Raw genomic sequence first — 27,743 nt, 5'->3', positions numbered from 1 at the left:
GTATCATTGTTTGTATAAAAACCAAAGTGTAGTGTATTTCGAGAGAGTCATCTAGGTCTGGAGAGGGATCTGGGTAAGTTAGGCATTCAAAGGCACTAGATTAATCCGAAGCACCACACAATCCTCTGTCCCAAAGCAGAGTCAGTAATAAATTCTGGACACTGAACTGGCAGTGACTCCTGGATGTGCTCCATCCTAAATACAATTATATCAAATAGGACAGCACATTGTTTTTTACATTATAGACAAATATCCCTCTTGGAGAGCCCGGCAAGCTACCGAGAGTACCAGTGGCATATTCAATATGCCAAAGATATGCCAAAAACAGTAACAACAAGTCTCAAAGTGGAGACGTTACTGGGCCCGCTCGAGCAAATTGATGAACAATGGGAGGACAGACAAATATAATATATGGTGGTTGCAAAATATAGATATTTTCAATGATTTAGTTTATTATAACGCATGCTATCTGTGATAGGCTAGCATTGTCTCACAAAAATATTTATGCTTTTCTAAACTAAACTTAGCAAAAGCACCTTAAATAGCACATGTTAAAAAGATAAGGCCAAGTTTACCTTTCTGTCACTTTCTTCTCTAATTTTACGTCGTTGTTCCTCTATCCTAGCTTCTCTTTTTACATCTTCTCCAATTTTTGTCAGAAGTAACATCTCTTTTGTCTTCCATTCCTGAAAAGTATGACATTAATTGAAATCAGTATGTGTTTAAAATGAGGCTTTGTATTTTTCCACTCTCAATAAGCAAGTTAATAAAAATCAAAGGCCTGATAAATATAAGGCCAAACAATAAAAGTCATACATATACTGTCTTTAGACATTCCTTAATCTATTCTTAAGAATTTATGTATGGCAGCCAGTTTGGGGGGGGTGGTTGTTTCTTTTATTGTAAAGCTAAATTTGAAGAGCTTTCATCTCCACACAGAGGACTGTGGGAAAGTTAAGTTTATAAAAATAATGCAACTATCTCTTTAAGACCACCTATTAATTCAAATTTATATAATTTGTGTCATCGGCATCATTATTTCATTTAGCAACTTCTGTAATATAGCTGAGAAGAAAGATTCATGCAGAAAAGTTATTTAGAATTGAATGGCTTTAAATTTATAATAGCTAAGTTACTTATAAATAACATCATGCAATTTTCTATACTTTTAATTTTATCTGTCACCTCTTCCATTTTTCTGCGAAGATTAAGTTTCCGTCTTGTATGTTCTCGTTGTTGCCTTTCTTCTCTATCCATCCGAAGGAGGCGTTGCTCTTCTGCTGTGCGTTCCAGTTGCTCTAATTCCTGGTTTATCATGTCCATATATCTGAGTTCAAATATAAGGTGAAGTAAGAGTTTCCTTTTGATGGCAGCATCTGCTTTCATATTACTGGACATCTTAATTTTTATTTATTTTTTTTAGGGGCTGGAGCGATAGCACAGCGGGTAGGTCGTTTGCCTTGCACGCAGCCAACATGGCCGACCCGAGTTCGATTCCTCCGCCCCTCTCGAAAAGCCCGGCAAGCTACCGAGAGTATTTGATATGCCAGACACAGTAACAACAAAGTCTCCAATGGAGACGTTACTGGGCCCACTCGAGCAAATCGATGATCAACGGGAGGGCCTTTACCTTTACCTTTACCTTTTTATTTTTTTAGCAACATGTCACTTAACAAATTTTCTGTCAGTTCTGCTCATGGGCCTTTATTCAACTTGACCCACTGACCATTATAAAGATCTACTGATTATACATATCTATTTTTAAGGCCCATATCTAAATATCTAACAACATGGAACAGATCGATTAATACACAACTTAGTAAGAGCACTTGTTCTCATTGGCATTACATGTATACCAAATCACCAGTTTTAGACTTTATACTACATTACTCAAACTTAATTGGTCAATAGTAATGTTGGTCAATAGAGATAAACCATAATAAGAAAATTAGAGGTATATGTTAAAGAGATTTCCCTTGTATCATTATAGGAAGGATTTTGATCTGATTTGCTCTTCATTATGATCTTGATAACCTCTTGGAATTCTAAAAACTGAAGAAATTTTTCTTTATAACTTTGACACCAAAATTCCCAGTTCCTGTGCTGTTTCTTCTCCCTTCTATTCTACACTTAAATTAAGAGTGATTTAAATCTCTAGTATTTTAAAAAAAATTCTATCAGCAATTCTTTCTCATTTTCAAACTTGTTTAAGTCCATAATATGTACACAAAATATACATTAACTTTACTCTTACCTATGTCTTAGTAATCTTTCTGGGTCCTTTGCACATTGGCCATTCTCTTGTAGCAACCAATTTTGGAACTGCTCAGTGTTTTGTCGAGGTATTTGATTATATTCCTGTAGTTTATTGACTTCCCTTGAAAGCATTTTCTAAGAACAAAATTGTTTTATATCAAATGTAAGTATGTGTAGATTTTTATGTATTGATATGTATGTATATGGAAACTTACTTCAAATGAAGTAAGAAATAATATGTCAAGTCCTCAATTATTTATTTCCCAGTGTTGACTTAAAGCAATGTTATTTGAAGACCTGCTGTGCATGTCTCTCTCTGTATGTAATATATATATATATATATAAATAAAGTTTGTACATATGTAATTGTAAGAATGGTTTTTCTAGGTTACTATTTGTCTTAATTAGTTTCTATTTGTCTTTCTATATTTATACATATGAATACATATATAGAGTATATATATAATGTTTGATATATATAAATGTTTTTCCAGAGAGAGAAATGCCCTTTGATTTTTCTTTTTATATTTAATATTTAGTAAAATTCCTGACTTTGAAATAGCTAATTATGTTTAACTGCATTTAAATCTGTTTTGGATCCACTATAGACATGAACAAGTGAAACAAAGTCAACTTTTCTTTCTCTAAAAGTAAAATATAAATATTTTATTTTAATTGTATTTCCATCCGAAGGAAATTGGGGAAAAGAGAACTGCATGTGAAATTCTTGTGGAGGAAATGGGGGTTATAAAAATTATATGAAATCTATTTGTGAATTAGTCTCATATTTATATAAAACTAGAACATAAATTTATAAGTCAAAATACATTCAACTTTCTCAGTTTTGTTCAGCCTTCTTCCCTAAAAATAGAACTCATTCACAAATTCACTCACTGCACACTTGAAAATAAACATACATAACCATGCACACATACACAGGCATTGAATCAAATATTGAAAGTATGTCACTATACCCACTCTGCATAACATTATTCCTTATTTTTAATGAATATAGATGCATGTATGCAGCTATAACACTTTATTTTTTGCATTGTGGATATCTGTCATTCTATTGGTTTCATATTTAAGCTGTCTTGGGGTCTAAAGATTTAAATATTAAAATTTATATTTAAATAAATATAAATTTTATTGCTACTACAGACCATTTCTATTGGCCCAAGATTGATAGAAGGAACACATACAAAGAGGAATTTAATGGCTAACTTATACTAGATATCACTGATATATTAATAGATGACTTGGCCCTTCATGGACATATTAATAGATGTCCTGATCCTATGTCTTTTTTACCCAAACACAGCAGCCTCCAATTATTTCTTCCTGTTCTAAATTTCCTTTAGGAAAAAAATTGTTTATTAAAACCAAAGTTAAAAATACTATAAAACTACTTTAAAAATATCTCTCTTCTAAATCCTATGTAAAGAATCAAAATATAAGTATTTAACTTACTTGTTCTTTTATATAGTTTCTTTCAAAGTCTAATTTCAAACTGGTAAGATATTGCCTGTACTTATTCAATTCCCTCAATGAACATATAATCTAAAAATAAGAAAAACAAATATAATCACGAATACTTAAATGTAAATTTTAAAACTCACAGAAATCAATTTCAGAGGAAAATTAATAATATACAGCTTGACAACAATTTGCTTATTCAAAGTAGTACATTGTTATTAATACCATAAGTGCATTTTTACAATTGCAACTCAAAACTTATACAAGCACTATTAATGATTTTAAAATGCCAGTTTAATGATAATGTTCTAACTCAATAATAATTATATCTATCAATTTTATACGTTATTTTCTTAGATTCTACTTTTGTACTTAGGTTTGTTTGTTTTTGTCAGTAGGTAGGACATGAAACTTGATAAAACGATACCTTCTTTAGAGACAGAAAAAGGGTTGGAATGTTATCTTGATCCTCAAATTATTTTATTAGTAATCTTTTGATTACAAAGAAAACAGATGAAAGAAGTAATTTCATTTTGTCTCATTTCCTTCCACACAACTACCAAGTATGTTATAGAGTTTCCTATTATTTCTCATGGACAAAGTTGAACACGTTCCCCAGTGAGAAAGGAGAAATTTGTATCCAAATTCAGAGGTTTTACTCATAGTAATAAGTAATCTTCAGCTCACTTTATTATTGCTGGTGATGTATCCACCTTTTTTTAATCGTTTCAGAATATCTTTCCGCTTATAGTATGTTTTTAAATGTGGATCATGGAGGCTTTTATACTGATTTTCCAAAAGTCGACAGTAAGGATCAGTCAGATTAAAACCATAGGAAGGACGAAAAAGCTGCAAATACATTATATGCATATTTTAATTATAAATTATGAATGCACAAAGTTAAACTTAAAACACCAATCTATTGAAATAACTACAAAGTTCATAGATTAATAAAGTATAAATGGAGAATTATATATATATAAGAGTAACAAAAAAAATGGGATTATGCAACATCTACCACTTCCATGCCCTTCCCCAACTCCCCTAACACTGCTTACCTGAATTATTTAAAATATCCATTGTCATTCAATTAATTCCTCCCCAGATCTCCATCAAGGCCCCTGTCCCTGAGCCAGAAGAAAGAGAAGTAGAGCAAAGGGAATAAGATAAAACTCGTTTCAATATGAACAGATTCTCTCTTTTCCTTCTCAGTCTTCCAGGACAGGGATCATTGCAATCAAAAAGAGAAAAAACTGGTAACATTAATAATTAATAATTTCTTGATAATTTGAAGTGAAGGATTGGAGCAATAACACAACGGGTAGGGTGTTTGCCTTGCACAGGGCCGACCTGGCCAACCAGGTTTGATTCCTCCACCCCTCTTGGAGAGCCCAGCAAGCTACCGAGAGCATCTCGGGAGGACAGTGGACAGTGCTACTTTTGTCTTTGTCTAGAGCCAACTCCTGCTTTGATGTCACTTTAGATTTGCCTATTATTCTGGACCAAAAAAAAAAAAACCCAAAAAACCAAAAAAAAAAAAAAACACCACAGAAACATTAGGATACATTACACAATAATCTCATCCTCTCTATGCTCTGTTTTAGTGGTTTTCCTGAAACACATCACCAGATTACCCATAAAAATGAGCTAAGAACTGTAGCACTGTTCTCCCGTTGTTCATTGATTTGCTCAAGTGGGCCCAGTAACGTCTCCATTGTGAGACTTGTTGTTACTGTGTTTGGCATATCAAATAGGTCACAGGTAGCTTGCCAGGCTCTGCCATGAGGGCGAGATACTCTCGGTAGCTTGCCAGGCTCTCCGAGAGGGGTGGAGGAATTAAACCCAGGTCAGCCACGTGCAAGGCAAATGCCCTACCTGCTGTGCTATTGCTCCAGCCCAAAGACAAAAGCAATGAGTGGAAAATAAAGCAAGAACAAAAATAAAGAGTTGAAAATAAACCTGAAAGCACAATCCCTGTTTATATAAGGCATCTACTTCAATGTTTAAAGAAACTCCCCAGCACACTCATATTGCACACCAATCCAGAAGCTCTGCAGGTTTTTTTAAGTTGTGAATTTTTGGGGTAGCATGCATCTCATTCACATTCTGAAAAGTTATGAAGGCTGGATAGGTGGAACTTTTAATTCAAATGAAAATTTCAAGGGAGGTAGAAAGGGGGAAAAAGGTGAGAAATAGGATATAAATGCTCTGTTTCTTTTTCTTTTCCTTTTTTTTTTAAAAAACCTTTCTGTTTATAGCTTCTGATCTCTCAATGAAGACCAAACTTTTATATTTTCCAAGGGACTTAATCATAAACAGAATTCCACAACTACTGAAGCATCCTTAACAAAGCAAAGGAAGGAATCCTATGGGATAATGTCTAAAATTCAATGGAACCATATTTGAAGTCCTTATTTTGACTGTAAAGGGAGCAGTTGTCAGTCAAGGTGAGGTAGTTGGAAATGTTGACATTAAGCTATCAATTTCATTTAGATGCGCTTTTTAGCTTTGATGACATATTGTTTCTCAGACAAAGAAAGGTTTCAACAAATGTATTAGAGATAAAGTAACCCTTGTGCTCATCATCATCACCATCACAATTGGCTTTCCATTAAAACAAACTATGAAAAAATATTATGAAAATCATTATACCACTGTGACACTGCAAATTTAAATAAAAACAATAACCTCACAAAGTCAGCCTTTATGTAGTTTTGTGCCTAATCATGACAAAACAAAAAATTTGGAGGGGCGGTGGTGTTAATGTATTGAGAGTAGACAGAATATCCTTAAAAAAAAGCTGAAGAAGTGACAGAGTAAGAAAGACTCTTGCGTTTGAGCCCAAGCAGCACATACAGTCCCCTGCATATGTCATCGGAAATGATCTCTAAGAAAGAGCTAGGAGTAAAACCCTGGTCAAGAACCAAGAATAAGCCCTGAACACAGCTACTTATGACATCAAAACAAAAAGCAAGCTTCAAAATTATTTTTTGATATAGAAAATATCAATATAGAAAAATAAATGTGTTTGCGGAAACAGACAAGTTTGCATAAAATTTCACATATTAAAGAGAAATAATATTAACATTAAATAGATTAGTGGCAGGCATGTTTAAGCAAAGTCATTTGTGTGCATGAAACCCAATTAGATTCATGAGTTTTGAAAACTTTTTTCTATTTCAATAGAAAATTTCACTCTTTTTCTAATATATTTTTTCAAATACAACATTTACTTGAAAAATCTATATTAATCAAGTACCAAATAATAAATTCACTATTCACTTGATGACATCATAGACAACAGAAGGGTTAGGAAGTCAGAATTCTTCCTTGTAGAAGTTTAGCAATATTGATTTAAGCAGCCACTCAGAGAGATAAAACTGTACCTCCAGTATTATGTACTAAATTACGGGGCTGGAAGGTGAGGATAATGTTCAGAAGTGAAAAATGATACTTTTAGGGCAGATTACGAAACAAAGATAAGTGTGAGTTAAATTATTAGAACATAAAAAAATTACAATTTTCAGTAAAATTATTCAAATCAAGGGCGTTACAAATTCTAAAAAGATATAAACTGATTGGAATAGGGGTATGAATGGAGAAAGAAGCTGAAGAAAATCATGCAGACTTTGTCTTCCACTCAAGTGCGGCTAAATGACCAAGCTGATCAACCCATTTCAATGTCACTTGCATACGTTATGTATGAGATGGAAACAAAACATTACCAAAGTGTTTATTTAATTTTTTTTTGTAATGGGCTTTTCCTTGTCCAAGTGTTCTACCATAAAATCTGAGCATTGTTCAAAAATAGCTGGCATGGACCAAAAAGCCTTCCACCTTCCAAAGAACAAGAGTCGATAGACCAGATTTCACCAACTACATATGTGAAGCCTCTTCTAGGAGAAGTCGCTCCGCATACACCAGTACTGAGGAATCTACACCTGATGGCCCACAACTGGGCCCAAATCATTCTTGAGAAAGTCGCTCAGCAAGCGGGGAGAGGTCAAGACAAGCCCGAGGGTGGCCGATACTGTCCCGTGCCCCTGAGTGCCGCGCCGATGCCTTTAGGGGACGCTTTGGGCAGGACGGGGCGAACCTTTTCACTTAGCTTGGTGGTGTAGTAGACAGCGTGGCCTCCCGGGAGCATCGGCAGTTTGACCCCCAGGGGCAGATCCAGAAGTTGAGTGGCTCCAACTCCTGGAAAGTGGGTTTTGTGCACGCCCTGTCGGACACAAAGGGGACGGTTTGCTCCTGGAGCCGTCTGAGCCCCCGAGCTTCAGGCCTGCGGGCTCCTCGTTAGGAAGACAGAGAACTTCTGTCGCCGCCTGGGGTGGCCTTGCTGCAACCAGGTGTGCGGCTCTGGGTTGCAATCCCTCCGCCCTTGGATTGGGCGGAGCAGCGACCCTGGGTGGGGACCCGCTCCCGGCTCCAGCCCCCCCTGGCTGCAGGCGTGAGGCCTGGGAGGCCTGGGGGCCCGAGGCCTCTGCTGCTGCTGCCGCTGCTGCTGCTGGCCCGTCCAGCTCCCACTCACTTCTCCGCAGCGCTGGCTGTCCGTGGCCAGGCTGCTGGCGGCCGTCTCAGTGGCTGCGACAGTGGCAGCCTCGGAGCAGGCACTGAAGTACAGGTCCATGGCCGGGCTGGGACCCTGTGCCCAGGCGCGCAGGCTTCCCCTTTGGCTTCCCCTTGCACTCCTTCCCCGTCGTCGTCGTCTTCCCTCCGTCCCCACCGGACAGGGGATGGCCAGTAACCCTGGCCCGAGCCCCACCCTGCAGGCGTTCTAGCCTGGAATGTGTCCCCCACCCCTCCCAACGGGGCAGGGCGTTGCCAGGGCCCCTTTCGCTGTTTGGGCTGCAGAGACCCGGAGGTGGGGAAACCCTTTCCTGGGCTTGTTTCAGGGGCCTTGAACCCAGCCCCATCAGGAAACTAAGCTAAAAGCCACTGCGAGACCTTGATGATTCACTGACTGAGTTCTCCTGTCCAGCAGAAAGGAAACAGCAAAGACCCGTTCGAGGTCACAGGCTGGGCTTTCTCTGGCTCTGAGGTTGCACATCCTTAGCCACTTTCGCACTAGCTCCCATCGGCGCTCCACTCACGTCTCCACTGCTCGACCAGCAACTTCTTCCCAGTCTTCTCTGTCCTCGAGCCTCCTTTCTGCCACAGCTATCCTGTTCGTTCGGCCTCCCTTGCCTCTCCTTTCGGCTCTTTCTGCCACCTCCCTTTCTCTGCTTGCCTGTCTTACTGAAAATATTTAGTGTCAGACACTTCAGGGCCAGCCGACGGTTTGCAATCAGAGGCTACGTGCCACGCAGGGGCCAAGTTGGGGTGGATGAGGCGGACGAGTAAAAAGCACAGAGTTGAGTAAAAGTAGAATGGGGTTCCCTGTCTTCAAGAAGCTAGCTAGGCTGTCAAAATTGAGAGAACAGACAGAGGTTATTGGTTTTATTGGGGTCTAGAACTCAGCCCCCTTCAAATTGTGGCCCTCTCTTATTCTCTATTATTTTGAGGAGTGTCAGAAATAACATTTATCAGGGATTTACTAATCTAGATATGTGAATACGCACCACATTTAATTTTGCAATAGTTTTTTTTTAATAATTACCTTACAAAAGATTAAAGAAAAATGATGATTATCATTAAATGGTGGCCCCAGAGGAAGTTTCTTAATCGATGTATGCTCACATGCTCTCAGGACTCTCAAATCTGAAACCTAGTCTTGGGATATGGTCTCTGATGGTTGTCATAAGGTTTTGCATCACATCACTCCCTCAAATTTAGTGTTGTCAAATTTCAACAATTCATCTACGATTCACCAAAATAGGACAAAATAAAGCCCTTATTTCTCCTTTACATTCCATATTCATGTTAGTGCCAGAAAATACCCAGACTAGAGCCTGAGAATTTCTCCTAGATATCTATCTTACATCCTCCACATTCAGTTGAGCTCCAGTAGTGCTGATTTATCATAGATTTAATTGCCTTCCTTCTCCATCCTTTATTCTTGAAGTGAATTCCCAAACAGTGTTCTAGGAACAATGTGAACAACCTCCACCAATCAAGCAAACTTTCAAGATGCAGTATTGCCTGGCCACCCTGGTGGTACCACCAGAATCATTGCTGGCTCTTGGAATGTGTAGGATCACAGCTGGTGCTGAAACTGAGAGGTAACTTAGAGGTAATACTCAGACCCACCTCTATACTCTGAAATGCTGCGAGACTATGTGGTGTCATTTATCAAACCCTAGTCATGATTTGCATATGTCCTCACCCTGTGTTTTCTCCTTTCCCCAACTCCCAACCCTACTCATAAATTATTGGAGGCAGTCCTTCTCATTGTCAATGCCTTAGAAATATTTCTGACAGCATTCCAGTAATTCATACTTTCTCAAATTATTCTCTAATATCATTTCTCTCTCCTTCATCAAACACCCAATTGCCCTCTAGAAGATTAACACAAAGCAGGAGACATTGTAACTTCATTCTTTTATTAGTTTCCTATTTCTCTAACAAATTATCACAAAATAGGTTAAAGTAACTCTAAGTTATTACTAGGAATAATAAGGTCAACTGTCTGAAATTAATCTTTTGGATCTGAAAGTTTTCTTTTGGGGACTGTCAGAGACCATTTCTATCCATTGATTTCTGGTTTTGAGAATTTTACCTTTCCTCCTACCTTGATCCTGTTTGTAGCACCTTAAAATCCGTTAATCAGACTTCTGTTTTCTTTCTCCATAATGAAAGAAATTGGTTACATAGGCCACATATAGATGAAACAGAATAATTATTTTAAAGAGAGCTGAAAAGGAAACTATATGGCAGAAAGTCTTAATTTCCCAATTCCAGGAAACATAGAACATCCATAGGTCTTATAAATTAGGATGTAAGTACCTGTGGGAGATACATATTGCCTATCACAGCATTATTTTCCTCTTGCTTCTGTACCTCTCTCAGATTCGAACCTTAAATGATATAGAATTATTTGTAGTTAGTTCCCTACATGGAGACTACAGATTCAAGCAAGAGTCAATGTCTGTGCTATTCCTTCTGCCTAGGCCTTTTGCCCTTTATTGCTTGACTAATTTCAATCAACCTTTATGACAACTTCACTAAAAACCATCTCTAGGAAGTCTTTCATAAAAGTTTTGCCAAATTGACTTCTGCTCTGTTTTCCTCCATCTAGTCCTTTCTACATTTTATCACAAAAATCTATTTCCTGTGTCAGTCTTCTTTAAATAAAATGTACGTTTCTTGAGATCTTCTTCTTATTGACAGGCTCCATTTATTACATGTAGCATAATGTCATCAAGCATAATTGAATTTTGTATATTTCGTGAGCCCCAAGTATGTTTCTTTTTATTACCTAAGTAGATGCAAATGAGAACCCTAAGAAGAAGTTTAAATTTACTCTCAGTACAATTTGGAGGATAGACTTCTAGACAGAAGACCTAGGGAACTTCACTGCATAATTATATATATATACATATATTATATAAACGAATAAATTCCTAAAATAATAAGTCAAAAATACCTTTTACAAAAAAATCACAATGAAAAGTGAGAATAGGCAATTATGAGTAGTGTCTTTGTGTAAGGAAATGATTGTTGGAGATTTGAATTTTGCATACTAATAAGCCACTCAGAAAATTTAATAACTTGAAATAATTATTTATACTTTCTCACAACTTTCCATACTAGCTTGAATTTTCTTTGTCTGGGTTGTTTTAGGTAGGGCTGGGTCATCAGGAATCTTTCCAATTATGTGGTCAGGCCTCAGCAAAGATGGATGAAATGATTGAGATTGTTGACTTACATTTTATGATGTATTTCTCCACATTTTAGATAATTAACCCCTATATTTGTTTATAAGAATTCCAGGGTTTCCAGCAAGAGAAGGTAGTCATTCATGTACTATCAGGTTTTTCAAATATTTGACAGTTTTACATTTTCTTTTATTTAGTTGATCAAAGCAATTTACACAACTGAGCTCGAAGAGGATACAAAGAAGCTATAACACAGACTTGGATACAGTTAAACTTGTACTTTTGATAGATATTGCTACAAAAGTCATCATAGTTCACTCCTGAATCTCTGATTCACAATCTTCCCATTTGCAAGCACTACTTCTGTCATAATTCTCCTTCAATTATGTTGCACTGTCTGCACTGCCCTCCCATTGTTCATCAATTTGCTCAAGTGGGCACCAGTAATATCTCCATTGTGAGACTTATTGTTACCATTTTTGGCATATGGAATACGCCAAGGGGAGCTTGCCAGGATCTGTCCTGTGAGGGGGCGATACTTATGGTAGTTTGCTGGGCTTTCCAAGAGGGATGGAGGAATTGAACCCAGGTCAGCAGCATGCAAGGCAAACGCCTACCTGCTGTGCTATTGCTCCCTGGCTTAAATTTTAATATGATGGATCTGCTATACATATAGGGACATATTCTTTAAAATTACTTTATTTTGGAGATCTGTTTACTAAAAATCAGGTTTCACTAAGTATCAATAGCTGAGTAACAAGTTTTTCCAAAAATTTAGGATTAAAACAACAATGATCATTTATTAGCTCTAGTAATTTCTGTTGCTTAGTGATTTTGATGATACATAAAAAATCAGCTTGTTTCTTTCTACTCTTGTGAGATTTGGAACTCAGATGGAAGACAGAGTGCTTAGCATTGAACCAACTTCAAATATTATTAGAAATGTTCCCTTTGGAATTTACTTTCAATATTAATCAGTAGGGACTAGGATAGTGCCAAATCTAGGATTATAACTCAACACTAATTTAATATCCTCCTATATATCTTATAAACATTCCATAAGAGTATTTTTTAGTCTGGTGGATTAAGACACTATAAAATGTGTTACAAGTGCCCTTCTCTGCCTAAAATTATTTTGAGTGATTTTTTTCTGAGGTACCTACTAGTTCCTTCCACATACTTACTAACCAAATGCACAGGGAGTGCTTACGTTAGCTTTCTGGACAGCCTGGAAGATTTAGTTCTGTTAAAATCTTATCTCCTTAGTTTTCTGTAGGGAAAACTACAGACCCTAGCCATATTGCTCTTTTTAGTTTCAAGGATCTATCTTTTGAATTCAGGGAATAAGATGGATTTATTATTATTATTATTATTACTATTATTACTATTATTATTATTTGCTTTTTGGCTTTTTGGGTCACACTCGGGGATGCACAGGAGGTAATCCTGACTTTGCACTCAGAAAATATTCCAGGCAGTGCTGAGAGGACCATATGGAATGCTGGGAGTCGAACCCGGGTCGGCTGCATGCAAGGTAAACGCCCTACCCGCTGTACTATCACTCTAGTCCCATTATTATTATTGTTATTATTATTATTATTATTGATTTGTATTTGGGGTTACACCTTGAGATCCTCAGATTACTTCTGACTCTGCACTTAGGAATCACTTCTCACAGGGCTCAGGGAATCACATGGGTTGCTGGGGATCAAACCAGGAGTGGTTGCATGAAAAAGACAATGTATCCTACCCATTGTTACTATCTCTCCAGTCCCAGAATCTGATGAATTTTATGTATATTTTATTTTATGCTGAATTTTATTTTTCTGTTCCACTCTTGTTCAGTCTGGAAACTCAAGGGGCACTAACATCTCTCACTCCTTTTTTTCTTTTCTCTTAGACACATCTTAGCCTTGAATTGCCTGATGCCAAATAACTTGAAAATAGTTGTTTTCTGTATTTTGTCTATTTTTTGGTTGTTTCTGGTATTTTGTTTGTTTATTTTCTTGCTTTGGGAGGCACATCCAGCAGTCCTCAGGAGATATCCTCACTCACCACTTGGGCATTGCTCCTGGAGATACTTAAGAAAGTATGTGGTGCCAGAGATTGAAACCCTTCTCCTGCATACTGAGCTGTCATTTCAGCTCATTGGGCTATCTCTCCAGCCTTCTGGTAGGTTTTGAATTTCTTGTTTCTTATCTCTCCTTTTTTGATGGATCTGTTTGGAATTTATAAAATCAGTAAGATTCTACATATCTTTGATGAGTTACATTGATGGATTTCCTTGGTTAGCAGTTTCAGGACTAAGTACCTGAGCTGTTGATGATTTCTTGATTATTATTTGGATGGGCTGGAGCCATAGCACAGCTGGTAGGGTGTTTGCCTTACACGCAGCCAACATGGCCGACCTGAGTTCGATTCCTCCGACCCTCTCGGAGAGCCCAGCAAGCTACCGAGAGTATCTCGCTCGTACGGCAAAGCCTGGCAAGCTACCCATTATGTATTCGATATGCCAAACACAGTAACAATTGTCACAATGGAGATGTTACTGGGCCCGCTTGAGCAAATCAATGAACAATGGGAGGACAGTGACAGTGATTATTTGGATATTGGTAAATCACACACACACACACACACACACACACACACACACACACACACACACACCAGAGTTATCTGTTCACACACTCATGAAAGAAAATCTAGTAAAGATTATATAATATCTTTTAATAATACCAAGTGTATTTCTTATCCCAATTTCCATTCTTTTAGAACTTTGCATTATACTTGCAGTGGTTCATAAAAATGTAAAACAGTAGTAAAAATAAAAATAAAGTGTCTTAATGATGACTAAAAGATAATACTGTATGCAAATTCTTGATTTGCTAATAGATTCTACCCATGCTTAAAGTAATGTATTACATTAATTGTCACTGTCCTCCCGTTGTTCATCGGTTTTCTCGAGCTGGCCTAGTAATGTCTCCATTGTGAGACTTTGTTGTTACTGTGTTTGGCATATCGAATACATGATGGGTAGCTTGCCAGGTTTTGCCATGTGGGAGAGATACTCTCTTGGTTTGAAAATTTTTTCTTATATCTTCTCTTATTCTCTACCTAGTAATAGACAAATATATCACAATAAACATGGCCGACCTGAGTTCGATCACAATAAAATATAAAATAAAAGATAATGTTAAAATATTTGCTCGAGCGGGCCCAGTAACGTCTCCATTGGAGACTTTGTTGTTACTGTGTCTGGTATATCGAATACTCTCGGTAGCTTGCCGGGCTCTCCGAGAGGGGCGGAGGAATCGAACTCGGGTCGGCCATGTTGGCCGCTTGTAAGGCGAACGCCCTACCCGCTGTGCTATCGCTCCAGCTTTGACCAATGTACATAAAATTTATGTAACCTATCATACAAAGAAATCATTGTGAAAAACTGATATTAAGAGGTTTTCGTATTACATATTGCATTCTGAGTGGTATTAGATATAAAGCTAAAATCCTATTTATTTATTTATTTAGTTTTGATTTGGGGGACAGATCCCATGGTTCTCAGGACTCCATGCTTTGCTCTCAGCGATTACTCCTGGTGGCCTTGGTGGGTCACATTAAGAAGATAAGTAGAAGACCATTAACAACTCCAAGCTCACTCCATTGGAATATATCCTGGCGATAATCTTTGGGGGAAGTTTGGAAAAACTGTAAATATACTAAGTGGCAGAGGGAAAGGACCACATTTTTCTGCTTCTCTACCTGAAATGTGTACATTTATAGGATGCCAGAAATTAAAGCCAAGCCAGCAGTGTGCAAGGCAAATGCCCTACCCTCAGGAATAAACTTCCAGCTTCAAAATCCCGTTTATTTTGACTCCTGACTTTCATTGCTAAAACTGCATAATGATAATCTTTAAAGATAACAACCTTTGTCTCATAAATTGTTTAATTAAATTCATAAGCACTTGGAAAGCAGAGCCCATAGAGATGCTCAACCAATGGTAATTTTATTTTCAGCATCACTTTGATTAAGTGGCATTAATAAGGACATGATTAGTATAAGTAGTGGCCAGCTGTGTTGTAGCTTAGTGTATTGCTCACCATAGTATCATGACTTTCTGCTTAAAGTCACAGAAATTAGAGAAATCTACATTCTGATTATTCTAGTTTTATTTATTTTCATTTTAATTTCTGCATTATGTTGCCTCCAAAGTTTCAATTACTGTTATTAATGCATGCATTTGATATTGGGTAGTGGAAAAAGTCTTTGGAAAGAATTTGGAAAATGTCTAGCAAAATGAGTATTTTTGCCCTAGTAATCAAGAGGCTGCTATTTGTTTTAAAAATACAAACCCTGATCAACAGCTTAATTGCAGCCTTGTGAAAGATCTTGAGCCAGATTCACACAGCAAAGCTGTGCCCAGGAACTGCAAGAAGCCAATGTTTGTTGCTTCAGCTGTTGAATTTTGAGTCAGTTACATAACATCAGATAACTAATGCCTACTATATACCATTCATTGTGGTAGGCTAATAGTAAATAGTGTAATTTTGAATTCCTTTGTTGTAAGCATATATATTAAGCATTCTGAGTATATATCTATCTATCTATCTGTATACATATATAGAGAGTATACATATAGAGAGAGAGAGGGAGAAGAGAGAGAGAGAGAGAGAGAGAGAGAGAGAGAGAGAGAGAGAGAGAGAGAGAGAGAGAAGCAAAAGCACAGCCTTCAACCTAAATCAGCCCAAAGTCATGAAGGTCCTTGAGAAACAAAACTATCTGAGGAATCAAGCCCAGAAAACCACTGATAATACAGCTGGACCACTGGGCAAAGAAGTTCCACCTGTAGAACAAAGGCCATATTAAGAAGATAAGTAGAAGACCATTAACAGCTCCAAACTCACCCCACTGGTCCAATAGTCTTGGGGGATGTTTGGAAAAGCTGTAAATAAACTGAGTGGCAGAGGAAAGGACCACATTTTCCTGCATCTCTGCCTGAGATGGATATTTCCTTATTTTTACCTTACAGCAATTTTCCCTTCACCTTTCCCTAAGATATGTAACTGGGAGTAAAAGAGATTTATTTTGCTTTTTATTATGTTTATTTTTACTCATATACATTACTACTAAAAAGTACAACATTCTGCCTGAAGTAGCTCAGAGAGGAATAAAAATCATTAAATCAATTAATAGAAGTATGAGTTTTAAGAAGGACAATGATAGAAATACATTTGGAATTTAAGATAACATTAAGGTCATATTAATAAGTCTCAAGATTTAGAGATCTAAAGCAACAGACAGTAGACTCTGTCACTGTATGCCAGTAAACATATTCTACAAATGTTTAGAATTTAAAGTTCCACATGTTATTTCCTTGGGAGGCCACACTTGGCAACACTTAGTGGCTGTTCCTAGCTTTGCACTCAGGAATTATTCTTGGTGCTGCTTAGGGACCATTTGGGATGTCAAAGATTGAACCTGAATATGCCAAGTGCAAGGCAAGCACTCTATCTTCTGTGCTATTTCTCCAGACACTGCATTATGTTTTGTACTGTGGAATATATCTCAAAGGTACATGAATACACTGTAATTTAGTTTCAAAATGCATAATCTGATATTTAATTACTTAATTTAAACAATCTATTTAAGCCATCTATAATTTTAAGATTTTTTTCTATTTTTTCTCTAATAACACTGATTTCTATAAAACATAATATTTTTGTCAGCATCCTTTCTTTCCTAGAGGTTGCTGGATTAAAGTGGATGTTGAATTTTTTAATTTTTCAAATCAATATTGCAATTTTTTCTTCACAGTAGTTACAGTGGTTTATTCTCCTACAAAAGGACATTTGATAGAAAAGGTAGGAATTGGTCTTAGTATCTTCTTTCTACTCAGGACAAATCTCAGATTGTGATATCAACAGCTGAAAAAACTAAGGGATCTGTTGGTTCATTCCAGAAAGTATAGAGATTTTTTTTGCATTTTTTATTTAAATTACTTCAGTTTTGATTTTGTATTTTTAAAGTTGCTGTAAGGGAAGAGTTGGGGGAAGGGCACTAGGTAGTTCAGTAAAGACGACTGGTTATTTAAAACTGCACCAACTTGAGGAAGAGCCATTAAGATAAGTGATGGAAATACTAAATGGAGGGAATAGAAACAATTAAAAGGGGAGCAAAGGTCAGGCAATTTTTACACTATGTTCACCTTATCTAGGGCTGGAATGATAGCACAGCAGGTAGGGCATTTGCCTTGCCTGTGACTGACCTGGGTTTGATTCCTCCGCCCCTCTTGGAGAGCCCAGCAAGGTACCGAGAGTATCTCACCTGGCAAGCTACCTGTGAGATACTCTATATGCCAAAAACGGTAACAAGTCTCACAATGGAATGTTACTGGTGCACACTCGAGCAAATGGATGAACAACGGGAGGACAGTGCTACAGGACAGTACTACAGCTCACCTCAATAGTGTTTGGCAACCTGGTAACAGGAAGGCAGCAGAGTCCTAAAACCAAAGAAAAAGCCAATAGGACAAACGTTCAGAAGCTTTAAGAGGCAGGCTCTGAGCCTCAGAGATAGATTCCAGAATAACGGAAGTGCATTAAGGATTCTGAGCTGGTGAGAGGCCACTGATGATACTCATGAATAGAACCAGGAGATACCAGAATGGAAAATATGGAAAACAGCAAGAAGCCAGCATGAGTTCTATACATAGAATATCAGAATATCTAAAACTATCTTCTTAAAGTTGTTAAATAGCTTTAACTTCATAATACATCTGGAGTTTTGTATGCTAAATTTATATACAAGATGCAAGGACCCACTGAGGAACAAAAACAAATTTGCAGTTATAAAATCAATGTATAATTTTGTAATTTGTAAAACTATACAATCTGAGAGGATGAATAAAGAGGAAAATAGTGCCCAAGTTCTTTGTTATGGAGGAAACTATGAAATATTATAACTTCTGTAGCCTTGGAAAAAATTAAACAAACTTATTAATCATAGTAATTCTGATATATGTACACACATATGTGTATGTATATATACAGACAGATGGTCTAAATTGTATCACAAATTTTAAATAATTTTTAACTAATCAACCTGACTGCACAAAAGAGTAACTATAGTAGGTCTGAGATTGATTAGCTCTTAGTAAAGTGGGTTTACAAGATTCTCTCCTTGCTGGAGTCTGGGAATTTTCCAGCTGAACTCTTTATGAACTCATATACTAGATCAATGTGTCTAAATACTTGTAAAATAATATGTGGTCTGTACTGAACACATGTGTTCTGTCTGGGGGTCTGGGATTTTAATTTAGAGAACAGATGCTTACATGATCAGTGCCCATAAAAGCCTTTGGCTCAATTATGGTCTGATTTGTGTGCACTGAAAATGCCCATAAGTCATAACCCTACTGCCTCAAAATGTGACCTTATTTAGAGATAAGTAAATTAAAGTGAGCTTATAAGGCTGGATCTTAATTTGATATGACTGGCATATTTATAAGAAGACATGATGAGGAAGGACAGGCACAGTGGAAAAATCATATAAAAAATATCCTGTGGTCTCCGATGAACCAAGGAAAGAAGCTGTCAAATAAACCATCTCTGGCAACACCCTGTTCTTGGATTTTTAGCCTACAGGATTGGAAACACATATATTTCTGATTTTTAAATCAGCTGTCTATAAACCTTGTTATGGAAGCCCTAGAAAACTGAATATAATTAAACAGATTCTCTCTAATGGGAACCTAGAAAGAAATGTTGCATATAACTTATTCCATATTTCACTGCAGAGGAAAAAGCATGCAGTGGTGTTCTTTAGGAGAGATACACCTGAAGCCTGGGTGTAATTTCTCCAGTCTCTGTTTGCATGTGTTTTTTTCCTTATGATACCTGTATACCTTTGTGGCCGCACCACCTCTTATTGTCTAGTACTCACTCTCAGAGAACCTGACAGGCTACCGAGAGTATCCTGTCTTCATGGCAGAGTCTGGCGAGCTCTATGTGGCGTATTCGATATGCCAAAACCCAGTAACAATGATGGGTCTCATTCCTCTGACCCTGAAAGAGCCTCCAATGTGGCACTTGCTAAAATCTCAGGGATAGAACTAATGGAGACGTTACTGGTACCTGCTCGAGGAATTCGATGAACAACAGGATGACAGTGATACAATGATATCTTTATACTTATAATCATTGGAATAATCTTAGATGTGAACATTAAAGTCCTATATATTCTAATAGCTTTTCAAAGGTCTGGATGGTTTTATAGACTCCAAATACTGAAACAGACAATAGAAAGTCATAATAAAATTAATTCACTGATCTAAAAGCAGTATATTTAAGATGAAACAAAAGAGAAAGTAATAGAATAAAAGTGTTCTTTAGAGTTAGCAAGATACTTTTTATGAAATTTATTTCAAATATATCATTTCATGCAAATCTATTTAAATTATGCAATTGTGCATGATGTGTGTATTTTGAGTTTAAGAAAAGATTTAAGATCACACAAGATACTGAATTATTAGTATTTATAATTCAATAATAAGGGCTGGAGTGATAGCACAGCAGGTAGGGCATTTGCCTTGCACACAGCTAACCCGGGTTCAATTCCTCTATCCCTCTCGGAGAGCCTGGCAAGCTACCAAGAGTATCCCGCCCACATGGCAAAACCTGGTAAGCTATCTGTTATGTATTTGATATGCCAAAAACAGTAACAATAAGTCTTACAATGGAGACATTACTGGTGCCTGTTCAAGCAAATCAGGAGGACAGTGCTACAGAGAGTGCTATAATTCAATAAAAGATTATGAAGAGTAAAAGTATTTGAAATGTAATAAGGCATCATTTAAATCAGGTCCTTTTTTTCCCCCACTGAAAAATGCCACACAGAGAAGTATTGCCAAAGACACCACAGATTCATCACACGGCCTTGAATATAGCTGCTATGTGTAACTCTGGTTCAGTTTCAAACTCTACACAATGAGAGACTCCTGAGCTTTTATTTTTTTATTAAAAAAACAGAGCTTTTGAATAAATTTTTGATCGCTGCCCATTCAGAAACCTTTCTTGCATCACATTTTTATGATTCACACATCCAGTATGGGAACTGATCCTGACTCACACAATTTAAGAAGATAGGATTTAGATGAACACTTTCAGATGTAAGAATGCATTAAAATTAAATTATCTTCCAAAATAACAGACTAGATTACTGGGAGACTTAAAGTTTTAGCTCATTTTCTGTTAATTTTCCACACAGTCAAATAGTTTTAGGGAATAAAGATCTTTATGCTATCCAAGCATGTAACCTTGAGTCTACTGTGCTCATTAAAATCAAAGTGGCATTGAGTTGGGATTAACTAATGTTTCAATAAATTCACATGTTATAATAAATGAAATTATCATAAAATGTGATTGTTCTTTTCAATTATTTTAAAGAGAAACACACACTTAAATAGTGACTATGCTTATAAACATCTTTATTATCTTTCTAGTACTGAATTAAGAGAAAATTGGCACCTCTTCATGAAGTTGGATAGTATAACTATTCCAAAGTAAATGCTCAGAACTGGTACTAATTAAAAATACTGCCTTATCTTTCTCTGCCAGATGAGTGTTTATGTTGACATTTCAGGGTTATTTCCGGAAACAGCTTAACAGTTATGGAACTTTTATTATTTGTTTAGTTAACTTTTTACCTACTTAGTGAAGAGCATGAGAACAATTTCTTCTTTGGTGTGGTTTCAGAAATAATGAGGATCCTATTAAAAAAGATCTTAGCAGTGCTGAAAACAGGTAAAGGAACACATGATAACCTGTTACTACCTGCATTGTAAACCACAATTCCCTAATTTGAAGAGGCAGAGACAGAGACAGAGACAGAGACAGATACAGAGACAGAGACAGAGAGAAAGGAGAGTGCCTGCCATAGAGACAGGCTGAGGGGAAGGTGGTAGGAGAGAAACTGGGAACACTGGTGGTGGGAAATGTACACTGGTAGAGGGATAACTGACTGAAACCACACCATGATCAGCTTTGTAACTCTGTTTCTCACTGTGCCTCAAAAAAAAGATATATGGATTTTAAAAAAGGAAAGAAGTCATTAAATACAAACTTCTTATACAGAGAGATATTTTAAAGAATACTTGGAAAAACCCTTATTTGATGACGCTGACCTACATACTAACCAAACATTTAATTGTTAAAAAAAATTCTTTTAAAGCCTGTTGGTACTAAAACTATACACTCCATATTTTTGTTTAATATAGTGCTTACATTATAATTTTAAAGAAAAAATATAAAAGATCTTAGTAGATATAGATATTCTGTAAAGAAAGTGTACTCAATGATTTTCTTCCATTGAATGTACTTTTCATTTCCCTCTGAATCTACCTTTTCTGATATCAGTCATTTATACGATGTATCCTATTTGCATGTTTGTCATATAGTTGTTTATTAATTTACCTAAATACTGGGGAAGGGTTGTTGGGCCACATCTGATGATTCACAGGGGCTACTTCCTGCTCTGTGCTCAGTGTTCACTCCAAGTGGTACTCCAGAGCCATGTGTGGTGCTCGTGCCGTGGATCAAATTGGAATCAGATGCACACACAAGGCACTGCCTTAAGCCTGTGCTATATTTCTAATCTCCAATGAAATATTTTTGATTATGTTTTTTGGATATAGTTACTATATACAGAAAACAGTGGAGTTTTCTTTGTGATATAATTTGGAATCTTTCAGAAATTAGTAGATTAAACCAAGGGATTCCTAGCAATTTGTTCAATTGCCCTCTTGTCACAAAAAATGATATACTCAGTGCCTGCACCTTGGAAATCTGCCTTGCTTAAAAAAGTACCCCGATTACATTTGAGGCTAATGCTAACTTTCTGGATCATCTGGAGATGAATAATATTGATCATTTTGAGAAAAACTGGATTATGCTGTTTTTACTTATCAATATTGAAGTTTATACATTTTGTAAATGTAATAGGCATGTTCCTCCCAGCCAAATTATTTCATTTTGTAGTTTCTAAAATTCTTCAGCTCAGTTTCTCTTTCTTGGTTGGCCTTATTAAAGATCTAAAGAGCCCTAGAGCTACTATTTATAAGTTAAATAACATTGCCCTCAAAATAACAGTGATACCATTTTTGATTGCTGACTCAAGAATTTAGTGTTAATGTTTTCATTATCGACTGGACTAGAAAACATACCTCAAAATTTTTAAAACACATTTAAACATTTTAAAATATCCTAACTGCTCAAAATATCATTGTTTCTTGGTGGAATATTCAGATATAAAAACATAACTGAGGAACTGGGAGATATCCAAAAGGACTGGAGAAAAGGCTGAATGCTGAAGACCCAGTTTGATACCCAGAACTACATGGCCCATTGGACACTGAAGTAGAAGTAATGTTGACACTGAAGTAGAGGTATTCCTTGAACAGAACCAGCTATACTCTTCCTCCTTCACCCAAGTGAATGTTTTGTTTAAATAAGAGAAAGGGTAAAGTTCAGAGGAACCTTACCTTTAAGAATTAAATATTCCACCATGCACACATGTGCTTTATTTCAAATTTGATCTTATTAGTTTCTGAAGATCTAATTTTAAGAAATGTAGGTTTTAAATTTGCTTTCTTTAAAAATTTTTGATTAATCTGGCAATCATTGAAACAACTATTTTTGTATCACTGTATACCTGTCATCCTGTTGTTCATCGATTTCCTCAAGCAGGTACTAGTAATGTCTCCATTCATCCTAGCCCTGGGATTTTAGCAAGTGCCACATTGGAGGCTCCTTCAGGATCAGGGGAATGAGACCCATCATTGTTACTGGTTTTTGGCATACTGAATATGTCACGGGGAGCTTGTAAGACTCTGCCGTGCAGGTAGGATACACTCGGTAGTCTGTGGTGTTCTCCAAAAGAGAGAACTAGATAGTAAGAGGCTTCAGGGAGCTGGGTTTTATAGTCCCTGGGTCTTGGCCCTTGATGGGATTTTTTTTGTAGAATTATGTAAATTTTTGTAGAATTTTGTAAATAACTTTTTACAAAATTATTTACATAATTTTGTAGAATAATGTAAATAACTATATAAAAATAATCATTTATTGATTTATTGAAAAATCTTTCTTACAACAGATTTCAGCAGCCAAAAACCTCCAGAACCCAGTCACAGCCATGCTCAAGGTCACTCTCCACATGCTCGGACAAGCCTCACTCATGAAGGAACTGGCAGAAGAACCCAGGTATGCAGAACCTGGGGCTGAGATCTCCAAGCCTGCTCAGATAAGGACTGAGTCTCCTCCACCCAGATCTCCCATTTTTCAGCTGGCAATCACACCCACAAACTGGCCCTGGTGCCATGTAATCCCATCAAGAGCCAAGATTCAGAGACTATAAAACCAAGCTCCCAGAAGAAAACGACAATCACAAAGAATCTCCTGCCCTTGCGCCAGGCTGTTGAGTTTCCCTCCCCACCCCGAGCAGAGCCCGGCAGCCAAAAACCTCCAGAACCAGCCACAGCCATGCTCAAGGCCACTCTCCACACACTCGGATGAGCCTCACGCATGAACGAACTGGCAGAGGAATCCAGGTATGGGGGACCCAGGGCTGAGATCTCCAAGCCTGCTTGGATTGGGACTGGGCCTCCTCCACCCAGATCCCCCATTTTACAATAGCTTGACGCCACACCCACATACTGCCCCAGGTGCCGTGTAATTCCAACAACAGCCAAGACCCAGACCAAGAGACTATAAAACAGCTCCTGCAAGTCTGCAACCTCATTGATGTGCCTAAAGCAGCAAACATGTGTTTGCTCATTGATGTGCGTAAAGCAGCAAACATGTGTTTGGTTTTAACATACTGGCCTGTATGGCATTTGCCTTGCACCCAGCTGACCTGGAAACCTGGATTCAATTCCTCTACCCCTCTTGGAGAGCCTGGCAAGCTACTGAGAGTATCTTGCCTGCATGTCAAAGCCTGGCAAGTTACCTATGAAATATTCGATATGCCAAACACAGTAACAACAAGTCTCACAATGGAGATGTTACTGGGACCACTTGAGCAAATTAATGAACAACGGGAGGAAAGTGACAGTGACAGTCCCTCTTGGAGAGCCTGGCAAGCCACCGAGAGTGCTCCCTGTGGCATATTCAATATGCCAAAAACACTCACAATAAAGGGTCTCATTTCCCTGACCCTGAAAAGTCTTCAGTATGGCATCATTGAGAAGGATGAGTAAGGAGAGGCTGCTAAAATCTCAGGGCTGGGATGAATGGAGACATTACTGGCACCCACTCAAACAAATTAATGAACAACGGGATGACAATGATACAGTGATACAATAGATTTTATAACTTTTGATAATAGTCTAGTATACTTCCCCCAAAATATAAATAAATAATGTGTGCAATTTTGAGAAGAAATGACCAGTGCAGAAAAGGAACAGATTCTAGACTTCAATTGTTTGGGCTGTGCTTCAAGCTTGTGATTTACTAAAATTTTATAAAAATATGAAATTATTAGAATAAATCTTTGAATTATGCATCTTACTAGAAAATTGTATGTTTTGTGTATTCTTAGAGATAATAGCTTGTTCACGATTACTGAATTAGGAATTCCTATTTTGGTCAGGAGAAAGAGTACAGCATATGCCAAGGTGGCCACCAGGAGTTCAATTCTGGCAAAACATGTGATTCCCCAACCCTGTAAGGAATGATCTCTAAGCACAGAGCCAGGAACAAGCACATCAGAGTAGTATTTCAATTTTATTTCTCTGATGCTGTGCCTTTGTATATGCTATTCATATTTGCATATCTTCATTATGAAACTGTTCAAAGCCTGCTTTTACTTTCTACTGGGATGTTTACCTTTATTATTGGTATGTTCATACATTGTATTTTTGTTATTGATGCTTATTTTTTGTTATTGATACTATATTATTGATCTTTATTGTATTGAGAAGGAGGAGAAGGAAGTAGAAGAATTAAATAAAAGAGAATTTCCACATTTCTCTTTTCTACAACATTGATAGAAGAGATCATGAAAGATATAACAGAGGAAGAAGGGAACTCTGGGAAAAATCCATGATAAAGATGAAGAAAAGAAAAGTGAACAAATTCATGAATAGTGATGTTCTCTGACAAAATGTGAAGAGGAAATGTAAATCTAAAGGTCTACACAATTACTGATTACAATGGATGATAAAATAAGCTGCTTTCCACTGGAAAGTTTCTTATCTTTATTAAAATAGTTTACAAAAGTAAAAACTATAAAATCAAAACTAAAAAACAAAGTGTGAAGATATCAGTCTAAAAATAGTATTTATATGCATAATAAAAATATCTTTAATATCATCAAGAACTTGAATGAGTGAGTAGAAATGAGAAGTCTTAGGTAACTTTTTGTGGGAGGCAGGAGATTGGAAGTTTATACCTTCTCTTCAATTTTGCTCTATATTTTTAATTGATCAGAAAATTAATTACTAGGAGAGCCCGGCAAGCTACCGAGAGTATTCGATATGCCAGACACAGTAACAACAAAGTCTCCAATGGAGACGTTACTGGGCCCGCTCGAGCAAAAATAATTTAAACATAAAAAAATTGTTATACATAAACCAAATTACACAGTATATATTTAAATATGGGCTGGAGTGATAGCACAGTGATAGGGCGTTTGCCTTACAAGTGGCCAACATGGCCGACCCGAGTTCGATTCCTCTGCCCCTCTTGGAGAGCCCGGCAAGCTACCGAGAGTATCTTCCCCACACAGCAGAGCTGGACAAGCTACCTGTGACATATTCGATATTCCAAACACAGTAACAACAAGTCTCATGATGGAGACATTACTGGGCCCGCTAGAGCAAATCGATGAACAACAGGAGGATGGTGACAGTATTTAAGTATATAAACATTTATATATTCTCCCTTTGTAGAAATCATAAATACATGACTTCTAGACAGGGAAAACTTTAAAGGCATACTACTATTGGATAAAGAAATATGTCGCAAATACATTAAATTAACACTTTTATTCTATTCCACGATCGAACAGATAAAGAATGTCAGAGTCATAAAGTAAGGAAAACACTCAGTATGCTCAAGAGAGCAATTGCCTTTCAGAATTATTTGATCTATTTGTATAAAAATGAAGAATAAGAAAATCAAAACAAGTCAGTCTAATGCCAGATCCCAGGTGAAGCCTGGGAATGGAAATCAGGATTTTCTGGTTTTGAAGTTTTTTTACAGGGAGAAATGTCAAGAAAGAAGATTCAAATGTAAAATTTCTTAATAATTAAATTACTTACTTGATAGTAGACTATTCCACTGGGGAGGACAGGAGGGTTATGTTCCATACATGCTTTAATTTTCTCACTAGGAAAGTCTTCCTCAAGTGGTAACATTGTCTTCTGCATTTGGGAGAGTTGGAAAGACCCTGAGAGGCAGTAGAAGCTTTGGATGCAATTGAGGGTACATTTTCTGTTTTCTTAAAAATGTAAGATTTCTAACAGCTGAATATTATTCCATTTTGTAGATGTACCAAAGTTTCTTTAACCAGTCATCTATCATGAAATTTACATACAAGTGGTTCTTCATGGAAAGTATCATGCTAAGTGAAATGAGCCAGAAAGAGAGGGACAGACATAGAAAAACTGCACTCATCTGGGGAATATAAAGTAACAGAATGGGAGTCAAACACCAAAGAATATTTAAGGTAAGTACCAGGAGATCTGCTCCATGGCTTGGAAGCCAGCAGCACATGTTGGGGGGAAAGGCAACTCAGATAGAGAAGGGAACACCAAGTAAAGGATGTTAGGAGGATTTGCTCAGGATATGAGATGTGTGCTGAAAGTAGACTACAAACCGAACACAATGGCTACTCTATACCTCTATTGCAAACTACAACACCCTAAAGAAAAGAGAGAGCAAAAGGGAATGCCCTGCCACGGAGATGGGGTGGGGTCGGGGGATGGGAGGGTTACTGGAATCATTGGTGGTGGAGAATGGGCACTGGTGGAGGGATGGGTACTCGATCATTGTATAACTGACACCCAAGCATGAAAGTGTGTAAATCTACAGCTGTATCTCATGGTGTTTCATTCATTAAAAAAAATAAGAAGAAGATTTTAGGAGTGTGCTGAATGATATTTTTTCCTAAAAAGTGAATGGAAAAAATAAGACAAATATAGTTGTGGTTAAATAATATAAAAAATAAGTTTGAAAGAAAGGCAACAATATATATGATTATTTA

General features: G+C 37.0%; 1 protein-coding gene across 1 annotated transcript in view; it reads right to left on the bottom strand.

The window, feature by feature from the left end:
• FSIP2 (fibrous sheath interacting protein 2) overlaps nt 1-8,362 on the bottom strand; it is an 89,232-nt gene extending 80,870 nt beyond the window's left edge. Inside the window, exons 1-7 of the mRNA XM_056111959.1 lie at nt 8,264-8,362; nt 7,829-7,954; nt 4,420-4,581; nt 3,727-3,816; nt 2,255-2,391; nt 1,186-1,327; nt 576-686 (exon numbers count right to left, since the gene is read on the bottom strand). Of these exons, the coding sequence (XP_055967934.1) occupies nt 576-686; nt 1,186-1,327; nt 2,255-2,391; nt 3,727-3,816; nt 4,420-4,581; nt 7,829-7,954; nt 8,264-8,362 (867 nt within the window). The remainder of the gene's footprint in view (nt 1-575; nt 687-1,185; nt 1,328-2,254; nt 2,392-3,726; nt 3,817-4,419; nt 4,582-7,828; nt 7,955-8,263) is intronic.
• Nucleotides 8,363-27,743: the final 19,381 nt, after the last annotated feature.

The sequence above is a fragment of the Sorex fumeus genome, unplaced genomic scaffold (genome assembly GCF_029834395.1).
Source record: "Sorex fumeus unplaced genomic scaffold, SorFum_2.1 ptg000014l, whole genome shotgun sequence".
NCBI lineage: Eukaryota > Metazoa > Chordata > Mammalia > Eulipotyphla > Soricidae > Sorex > Sorex fumeus.
The sequence above is the reverse complement of the archived record's forward strand: the minus strand, read 5'-3'. Positions and strand labels throughout refer to the sequence as shown.